Raw genomic sequence first — 10,534 nt, 5'->3', positions numbered from 1 at the left:
TTTAAAGAACCGTTTTATTGCTAATCATTCATTACTTCTTAGATGAAAACGTGTTTTCCTTTAAATTCTCAAGCCAGTTTGCTTCAGCCCCAATGAATTAACTGCCCCATTCTATTTCAGGGGCCCTAGAAACTCGGTGTCCCTGCAAGCCAGAGAAAGTTAGTGCTTTGGGCGCTGTGGGCTCTCAGTCCTTGTGGTCCTGAGTAGGAGAGGGTCGGTCGAAGATCCGTGCCTTCCTGGGGTCTCTAAGGTCTTTCGTACAACATCCCTAAATAGCGTTCCCTTTGTTTTTTCCTTCAACAACCATGTGATGAATTCCAGCTCCCCTATTCTCTTTAGGAAACCCAGTTGAGTCTCACTCCACGATCTACTAAATACAAAGTACGGTCCCATGATGCTACTTTGGATCCTTTCGAAAACGGGGTCTCCCTCTGTAACCTAGCCTGAGCTATCAGAGAACTTGCTATGCAGCACAGACTTGTCTGGAACCCAGGGCCCCGCTGCCCCAGCTTGCTCAGTGCTACGATGACATCCGTGGGTTCCCATGCGGGTCTCCAGAAAAGATGTTCGGCAAAAACAGTAAGCATAGCCACGCTCGACGGTTCCTCTGTCTGAGACAGCTGTCTCCCACGGCGCTCCAATCGCTCCTTAACGCAGGACCGGAAGCCAGCACAGCGCCGGTCTGAGCGAACAGGTTGCCTTTCCTCCCCACGAGAGCTGCGTCGGGAACGGCACCGGCGCTTAGTGGCTGAGTCTAGTTCTGCGACTCCAGGGAGGAACTACAATTCCCAGTATCGTAGCTACCCGGACTCCCGGAAGCCGGGGCTTTGTCGACCGGAAGCAGCTGAGACCCAACAGGCCTGAGGTTAATTCAGCCTGGGAAGTGGGTGGGAAGGGCTGTGGGGCACCTGTCAATTCGCCACAATGAACGTGGTCTTTGCTGTGAAGCAGTATATTTCCAAAATGATAGAGGACAGCGGGCCCGGCATGAAGGTACTTCTCATGGATAAAGAAACGGTGAGTTCGCTTTTGCTCACTATTTATAAAGGAAGCTCTCCCTCCCTTAGAATTGCTGGTCCCGTTCCACTGTAGGACTTAGCATTTCACTAAGGACGATGGCCACGTCTGTTTGGCACTGGAAAAGTTGTATAAAGCTTTCCCAGTGGGTGTGCAGTCTAACCGGCTCTAACCGGTGCTGAGAGACTTCTTATATCTGAAAGAGTGTCTGCCAAGAAGTAAGTTGTTATTGGTGACACAGGGAGGACTTTAGTAGGGCAACACTGACATTTCACTCAGCGTTGTTTTTAAAAGTAAATTGTTGGTGCTCAAGCTGAAATGACAGGTTATTTGTTGGCCACAACCTTAAAAAAAAAAAAAAAGCTGTAAAGGAATGGAGAAAATCCTCTTTAGAAGTTTCTGAGTTGTTTGTGTTTCGAGAGAGTAGTAGGTTTTCATTCTAACACATTACAGCCTGTTTTGCATATTCAGTAAATATTATTCTGTATATTAGAGTTTAAATTACCTAGTCAAGTATTAATGACAAAAGGTGTAACTGAGCTACGGACGCGCATTTTTATTTGTCTGGGCTAGTATAATCTTAGTCCGTTCTTTTGCTTTGCAGACTGGTATAGTGAGTATGGTCTACACACAGTCAGAGATTCTGCAGAAGGAAGTATACCTCTTCGAACGAATTGATTCTCAAAATCGAGAGATCATGAAACATCTGAAAGCAATTTGTTTCCTTCGACCTACCAAGGTACTACACAAACTGAGCTGCCATCTCTGCAGGCAAATGCGGAGTACTGATCCGAAAACGTTAAGAAGGCAAAATAAATTTGTGTTACCATCATTTGTGGCATCATAATTATCCTGTTTTGTCAGAGTTGTGACCTTCCTTCCTCTCCTTTCCATGCCTCTGTTCACCCCTCACAGCCAGGTTTTCCTTCTAGATATCTTTTAGATTAATAGCTATTTCCAAAGCCACTAACTCTGGGAACCTAGATCACTTTAGTGCTGGCTTGACCTCCGTACCTAGCGCTGAACACCCACCGTCACATCTCCTTCCTACAGCTCTCACTATCGTGAACCTTTCTTATTTCCACCTACCACTCAGTGATTGCTATAGTGGCTCAGTCTGACTCCTACAGTTAAACCCAGTGGCCTAGAGTGGAAAGGCCCTCCTTTGGCCAGTTTGGTCTTTCTTTACATATCTAACCTTCCTGTGCTCCAGTTCTCGTCCTGCATTATAGCCAATTTTTATTGTCATCCCTCGACATAATTCGTTTCTTTCTTTTTTCTGTTCACTTCCTCTAAAAATTCATATGCCATTTTTTAGCGCTTGTACATCAACTTGCAAACCTGGCTTCAGTGCCATCTTTACACTAAGATTATATAGTTGGGGTGGGGATGGGGTGCGCCAAAGGCTGCATGTGGAGGATAGAGAACGCCTTCAGGAGTTGGTTCTTTCCTGCCTTCTGAGTCCCAGGACTCAAATTCATATAGTCAGACTTACCCACTGAACCATCTCATCTCTCCCACACCCTTGTTTGTTTTAAACAAAAGAACAAACAAAACCCCTGTTCTACTTTTTTTTTTTTTTTTTTAATATTCTTAACTTTTTTGTTTTGAATCAGGCCTAGCTGACCTGGAACTCATGCTAAAATTCAGGCTGGCCTCACATTTGTGGCAATCCTGCCTCTGCCACCAAGTGCTAGTATTGTAACTGTCTGCCGCCGTGCCTGGCTTTATTTTCTCTAGTCCCACATTCATTCAAGTTTGTCACCTCCGGTGTGCCTTTATCATACGTGTGCATTGTACACTTTGCCAAATGCAAACCTGATTTTTGTCGTACTGCTTGAAATCACCGAATGACTGCCCATTTGAATGGTAAAAATAGATCCCTTCCTTGTTGACTGCAGAGTCCAGCATGGTCTAGTTCCTGTCACTTGTTGAGCCTCTTTGCCCCTCTGTACCTCAGCTACACTAGCCTTCAGTCCACTTCTATTCTCATGTTCTGCTGGGCCACATGGTCTTTGCATGGACTCCTCCCTCTGCCTGGAACTTCGTTACTTCTTCAAGCAAGTCTTCCCTGGCCTTACTGGACATTCAGACATCTCTCTTATAACCAGCACCACCTTCCTCTCTGTCTCTGGTCACAGTTGAAGGTGTTTGTCCTTCCACAGGGTTTCACTGTGTAGTCCTGGCTGGCTACTATTTTGCAATAATCTCCCCCCCCCCCCCACTGTCTTTGCCTCCTGAATTCTAGGATCACAGACGTAATACTTACTTGACCAAGTTACATGGGATTTGTGATTGATACCTAGCCCACCTATCACAATAAGCTCCATGATAGCAGAAACTGTATCCGGTTGTCCATCCCACTGGTTCCCACAGTGTGTGCTACATAAAAGATGCTTAAGAAATAGTTGCTAAATTAATGTGGAGGTTTTCACATTTGTAGCTTTCAGACATGAATTTTTGGTCATCAAGAAGGGTCTTAGAGATGACTTAGTTCATTATCATATTTTTTACCTTTTTACTTGGCCTTAAAAAGAAGTAATGTTAAACTTAGACTAATTGTTAAAAACTGTCTTTGATATTATAAAGTGAGCTTGACATGCCTACGATTCCAGCTCTTGGGGAGTTGAGGCAAGAGAATCTGAAGTTCAAAGTCAACAACGAAAGGGGTCTGGAGAATGGCTCAGCAGTCAGGGTCACTTGCTGAGTAATTATGAGAACCAAAGTTTAGATCCCAGTACCACATAACTACCTGGGCATTCCCATATACCTTTACCCCAGGTCCAAGGGGAGTGGAGACCAGATCTCGGAATTTTCTGGCTTTCAGCCTAGCCAAGAAATGGAAACCCTAGGCTCAGGGTGAGACTCTGCCTCAAAGAAACAGGCAGAAAGTTATAGAAGAGGACACCCAACACCCTTTTCTGGCCTCCCAGTATACGCACACCCACACACATACATGCTTACACAGATACACATGCAAATAAATACATTTCTTAATAACATAATATACATACTTATAAAGAGAACTTTCAGTAGTTTAAATCTAAATAATAACATGATGACTTTTCCCCCACTGAGTAGGTGTGGTAATTCCTGTTTGCTTGCTTGCTGTCAGACAGGGTCTGGCTGTGTTTTCCAGGCTGACTTCCAACCCACATCCTCCTGGTTTCTGCCTGATGTGAGTGCTGGGATTTGTGCACAGCACCACCCCCAGTTGCATTGTGCAGTTCTTAAAACTATTTTTTAGCACTTAATGGCATGATTTAAACAATTTTGAAGTGTTTGATTTAAAATATATTAACAGGGACACAATCAAGCCGTAGAGCCTTTTTGTCTCCACGAATTTTAGTTTTTAGACCTGATTTAATTTTAAATTTAACCATGTATTCTGGTATTAAAAAAAACCAGATCAACTGTTCTTTAGAATGGTCTGTGATTAGAATTCTCATGTTTTGTTAAAAAGAACTGGGCAGAAGCGATGTCTCATTAGTGAAGACTGGGTACTGCTCTTACAGACAACTCAAGTTTGACACCCAGCACCTTGTGTTAGGCAGCTCACAACCACCTGTAACTTGAGCCCAAGTGGAGTCTGATGCCTCTGCCCTCCACTGGCAGCTGTTGTACAAACACACACTCAGGGGATCTCAGGCTCATACTTACACATACTTCATGAATATTGTAGTGAGCTCTTAGACTCCAATACATTAAAATCCAAAGTAAATATACTATGTTTTTTCTTGTTTTTAAGGAACGATACACATTGTGGTATTTTAAGTAAGAAACTGGATCAGATGAGTACAATAAGCTTGAAGGAGATTTGCAGGAGCAATTTTATGTCATATTTCAGCATGTGTCCTTTAGTTTTACATTATTTAATCAAGATAGTATAGGCAACTTACATTTAACATACTTATGTATATGAAATTGTGTACAAGATTCTGATTAATGTTTTTTTTTTCAGCCCTCATTACCCAGTGTATACTCAGCACACTGTTAGACTTTGAGTAAATCAGGCACGGTACTGAATTGATTTGATTTTTCGATGTTACATTTATGGAGGTTGCAGGACAGTCGGCAGGAGCCAGTTCTCTCCTCCCACTGGGTCCATGATGGGGACTCAGCTCAGGTGGTCAGACGTGGCAGCTGATGCTCTCTCTGCTGAGCCGTCGTGCCAGCCTTTCTTACCCTGTACTGACCCACCTCTGCTCATGCTTTGCCTATTCTTCGATTTCCAGGAGAACGTGGATTATCTGATCCAGGAGCTCCGAAGACCCAAGTACAGCATATATTTTATTTGTAAGTACTGTAGTTCACTTTTCAAATCATGGCTGGATGTCCAGCTAGTCTATGATATTGAGTAACTTCTATCATAAAGTTCATTGAACTCATCACTTAAAAGCTTGTGTGTTCAAAGTATTAAAAGAATTGTGGACACTGGACACATAGCTCAGCTGTTAAGAAATGCCCAGCACCTACATGGTGGCTCACAACCATCTATTAATCCAGTTCCAGAAGTTCCAATGCCCTCTCCTGGCCTCCACAGATACTGCATACATGTGGGGCACAGACATACATGCAGGCAAAATATATATAAAATAAATATGAATAAAGCTTTAAAAATTAGTCAGTTGCCATCATTCCTTTCTGAAATCAAAATAACAAATTTCCATTCATCAGTGATTGCTTAGATAAAAAGTTTTATTTCACTTTGCAGTTTAAAGATTTATTTATTTACTTATTTATTTTATGTACATTGAAGCTGTCTTCAGACACCAGAAGAGGGCATCAGATCCCATTACAGATGGCTGTGAGCCACCATGTGGTTGCTGGGATTTGAACTCAGGACCTCTGGAAGAGCAGTCAGTGCTCTTAACCGCTGAGCCATCTATTTGAATTTTAAAAGGCTGACTTATAAGCCAAAAGTTTTAAGTTGCCAAATTGCATATTTTTCCTCCATCAAGGTGTTTTCTTACTCCTGTTTCACCTCTAAATTGAGGTATAGAAAGTAATTTGTTTTGGGAAGGGTATATGGGAGCTTATTGTATTTGTTTCATGTGATTCGTTAAAGGACACATCGCCAAGCAGTCATCTCTTGTACCACGTGGGGGCACGCAGGAGTGGAAGTCTGGAAATGAACTCAGTTCATGCCTACTCAAAATTAATCTGGATTTTCTTTCATTCTGCCACAGAAGTTACAAATGTTCTCCTCTAGGGGTCACCATTGCTCTTTGTAGAATTAGTAAAGTCTGGTGCTGGTTCCCAAACTAGGGAGCAAACTAGGTCATTTAGGCTTGATATAGCGATGCACTTCTGCTCCCAGCACTCAGGAGCAGAGGCGGGCAGATCCCACCCTGGTCTACAATACTGAGTCTCAGACTAACCAAAGCTACATAGAGAGACCTTGTCTCAAAAACAAAGAAAGTAGAACTTTGGAGACCTTTTCAAGCTTTAGGGAATCAGACTATTGTCTAAGATACACGTATTTCTTTCACCATACATTACTATTTAATGATGCCAATGGTGACGCACACCTTTAATCCAAGCATCCTGGAGGCAGAGGCAGGCAGATCTCTAGGTTTGAGGCCAGCCTGGTCTACAGAGCAAGTTCTAGGACAGCCAGGGCTACACAGAGAAACCCTGTCTCAGAAAAACAAAAGAAGATTAATAACAGTAATTATTATTATTAATGCCAAAACTTTACTTTAAATAATATTTTAAACCTTATAAAAACTTTTTTATTTTATTAGAGTCTTTACACCATCTATCATGTAACAGGTAAAATATGTTTAATAGTTTCTCATCCTAAGAATGGGTCTTCGGTCAAGCCAGGTGTCTCTGTCTCTCACCATGTGAGGCCCCGCACTTCTCTCCACTGCCTGTGAGAGGTCCTCACGGCGTGGTCTTAAACGTTGCACCAGAACTATGAACCAATATAGAGCTCTTTTTTTTTTTAACTCACCCAGACAGTGATATTGTGCTATTGGCACAGAACACAAATTAAAGTGTTACTGGTTATAAAAATGACAGAGATCCTGTGTGTCTTTTACCCTCTCCCCTAATGTAGCATCTAACAGGACAGTGGTGCAGTGACACAACCAGGATATTAACCGTGACACAGTTAAGCAGCACAGCCTTTCTGTCCCTACGAGGATCCCTTATGTTACCCTTTTATTGACCATGTCCACGTCTACTCCAGCTCCATCCTTATCCCTGGCAACCGCTTCTCTGTTTTCCTTCCTATACGTTGACTTGGGGTTGGCTTTTTCCATTCAGCTCAGTTCTCAGGTTGTTGTGTGTATGAATGACTCTCTCTTTACACCCAAGTTCACTATGTTTACTAACTCACCACCAAAGGACCTCTGACATGTTCCAGTCTGACTGCCTGAGATGTCGCTGCTGTAAACCTCTGACTGGGTTTCTGCACGAGTATGGCCTCATTTATTTGGGATGAATGGTAGCCAGCAGCACAGGTGCTGCAGTGTGGTAGTGGCATGTTCAGTGCTTTCCAGAGGAACCACACCATTTCAGGTCCTCCTAGCAGTGTCAGGGTAACCCACGATCTCTGCACACTTGCCGCTGTTTTAGCCAGCGTGGTAGGTGTGAGCCTCTACCCAGTAGCAGTGGGGGACTGAAGAAAGGACAGACACACAGGCAGAGAAGCTGGGCTTAGGTGGGCATGTACAGTGACAGAGCAGCACCAGCTCCACACCACCAGGAACCTGGGCGGGTTTACTGTGAACAGGAAGGATAATAGGTTTAGCTCAGTGGTTCTCACCCTTGTGACCCCTTTGAAAACAATGACAATTCAAAACTGTCAAGATTGCAGTTATGAGGTAACAATGAAAATACTTTTGTGGTTGGGGGTCAGCACAGCATGAAGAACTGTTAAAATGTTGCATCAGGACAGTTGGAAAACACTGATTAGCTAGTTCCCAGGACATCTCTGTAGGAGAGAGAGCAGTCTCTAGCTGCAAACATCAGGAGGAGCAAGTTGCAGTTGCTAGTCTTCACACAAGCAGCCAGCATTCTAACTTCCACTAGAGAAAGACTTTGCATCCGTCAGAACCTTGGGGCAAGGTTTTGCTAATTTCCCAATTGCTTATTTCCTAGTCTTTGAGGTATTAGATCTTTATGTGGTTATGCCCAAGTGTAGTCATTTTAGTATTTTTTAAAAATCAAATTACAAATTACAGCCATATATATATATATATATATATATATATATATATTTGTTTTGAGTATATATATGATTTGTTTCTTTGAGTTCTGTCTTTAAATCAGTATAATAGAAGCATTATTTTTTCTGAATTTCTTTGCTGAAAGTGGAATGGGGTCGTGTAGTAAAAGACCTCCACACAGCATCCCTGCACAACAAGGAATAGTAAGTCTAGTATTTATAAAGATTGTTTGATTTGGTCTAAAAATCTACAAAGCAGAAGGAAATTAGTACTAAATTCTATAAAATATCAACTACTAAAATTTGTAGGGAATAGCAACCAATCTCAGAATTTTATTTGGTTAAAGAAAACTAAATAAATTACTATTTTGTAATTTTATTCATTATAGGCTTTTAGCACAATTTAACACTAAACAAGCTTGCTGCTCACCTCACTGTTAATAATTTGAAGTCTGCTAAATCTCTTACTCACCAGGCCCTTTTTATTAAGGAAAACTATTTTTAAAGCACTATAGAAAATGTCAAATTCATATACGCAGAACAGTATGATTATGATAAATTCCAATGTACCCAGCTTGAATATGCTCCCATCTTCTACCACCAATATTTTTTAAATGAATCTAAGATGTCATATAAGATTTATTCATCAGCATTTCATTATGCATCTTTAATGTGGCTAGAAATGAAAAGTAACTCCTACTTTCAGGAGCTCAGTTCAGTTGTCAGATTTCAAATTCTCTCCTGTCTGTCTGTCTGTCCACCTGTTCATCTATCCACTCACCTATCCATCCATTTATCCATCTGTCTGTCCACCCACCCACCCACCCACCTATTTACCCATGTATCTATCTCTTCATTGTTTGAGTCTGAACCAAAGTAAGGTCCATTCATCAAGTCTTACTAGTCAACATGCTGAGTTTCCCTGATTTTCTGTAGGATTTCTTCTTCACAGCAGCAGCAGCTGGTTTACTGAGGAAGCAGTTATGTTTTCTATAGACTCCATCTTCCTAGTTTCATCACCATGGGGTAGTTCTTCCACACTCCTTCAAGTTAAAAATGTCCCTTTATCCATGTAAGTCTGTAAGTGGATAAAGAACCTGAAATAGATTAAATTTTGATTTCTGGTTAGCAACAATACTACATAGATGATTCTGTATAGTTTCCCTGGTTGTTTCTTCTGGTGATATTTAGTGAAATTAATGTTTACAGGTTACTCAATGAGGAGTTGGAGGGGGAAATTTTCTATCCTTCATATTCCATGGGGGTTTTAGATGAAAATGTTTCTATAAAAAATCTTCTCTCATCTTTAATTAATACAACTTACATAGACCAGTGAGGAGAAAGGTTTGCTTTATTCCCTGTATTACCATTTAAGGTCACTATTTGAGTGTGTGTCCATAGCACTCGGTACAGCTGGAGTCTGGAGTGTCCTCCAACGTCTTCGGTGACGGTCTTTTACAGTATTAATTTGGGGATTTAAACATATTTGTGCTCCTCATTCCAGCCTGAAGGAACATGGCTTTGTCATGTGCCACACTATGTGCTAAACTTGGGCTTTACTGCTGGCCTGTTACGTCTGATTGCAGCAAAACTGATGCTGTTTGAGTCCAGTGCGATGTCTCTGTTTCAGATTTCAGTAATGTGATCAGCAAGAGTGACGTGAAGTCATTGGCTGAAGCTGACGAGCAGGAAGTTGTGGCTGAGGTTCAGGTAAAGCTGTGGATCCTGGAGCATCCCTTGACACTGTTAAAAGATTTTAGTCTAAAACCAAGGAAGGTGCTGTCTGGTCAGACAAAATCAATGTGTGAACAGCAGACTAGGCTTATATTTAGAAAGTTTTGAGCAGTTCTGAATTGGATTGGAAGAGAAGTCATAGAATCAGCAGGAGGGAGCAGAGGGGCTGAGTCGCTGGGGGACATTTTCACAGTTAGGGAAGAGTTCGGTGTGCTCCTTGTTAGTTCATGAGAGTTCCTGAGCCCTACTTTAAACACCCTCATTAGTAAGACTACACGATTGGGAGAGAAGAGGAATGGAAAGCTAAGTAAGGTTCCTCATGCTCTGTTTGATCATTTGGGAACTAATAACCAGCCTACGTCACTAAGGTAAAACTTAGAAACTTCTAATCATTTATTCTATATGCTATATGATACATAACATTAACACGTTTACTGTTATTTTTCCTTCTTGAATAGTTCAGTCTTCTTGAATACATTTATCATAAATATTTGATATATTTATCACTTACATGAAAAGTATTGTCTTCATAGGCAACAAATTAAGTAGTTTTGAGTTTTTCAAAAAGATGTTTTAGGTGATGGAATATATAAAAAGAATGATTTA

General features: G+C 41.5%; 1 protein-coding gene across 3 annotated transcripts in view; it reads left to right on the top strand.

Moving 5' to 3' along the window:
* The first annotated feature begins 908 nt into the window (after positions 1-908).
* The window catches only part of VPS45 (vacuolar protein sorting 45 homolog), a 57,099-nt gene continuing 47,473 nt past the window's right edge, over positions 909-10,534 (top strand). For all 3 annotated transcript variants that reach the window (XM_080916459.1, XM_080916461.1, XM_080916460.1), the window contains exons 1-4: positions 909-1,017; positions 1,622-1,756; positions 5,253-5,313; positions 9,825-9,904. In XM_080916459.1, coding sequence (XP_080772585.1) covers positions 925-1,017; positions 1,622-1,756; positions 5,253-5,313; positions 9,825-9,904 — 369 coding nt within the window. In that variant the 5' untranslated portion in view covers positions 909-924. The remainder of the gene's footprint in view (positions 1,018-1,621; positions 1,757-5,252; positions 5,314-9,824; positions 9,905-10,534) is intronic.

The sequence above is a fragment of the Micromys minutus genome (assembly GCF_963924665.1).
Source record: "Micromys minutus genome assembly, chromosome: 4".
NCBI lineage: Eukaryota > Metazoa > Chordata > Mammalia > Rodentia > Muridae > Micromys > Micromys minutus.
The sequence above is the reverse complement of the archived record's forward strand: the minus strand, read 5'-3'. Positions and strand labels throughout refer to the sequence as shown.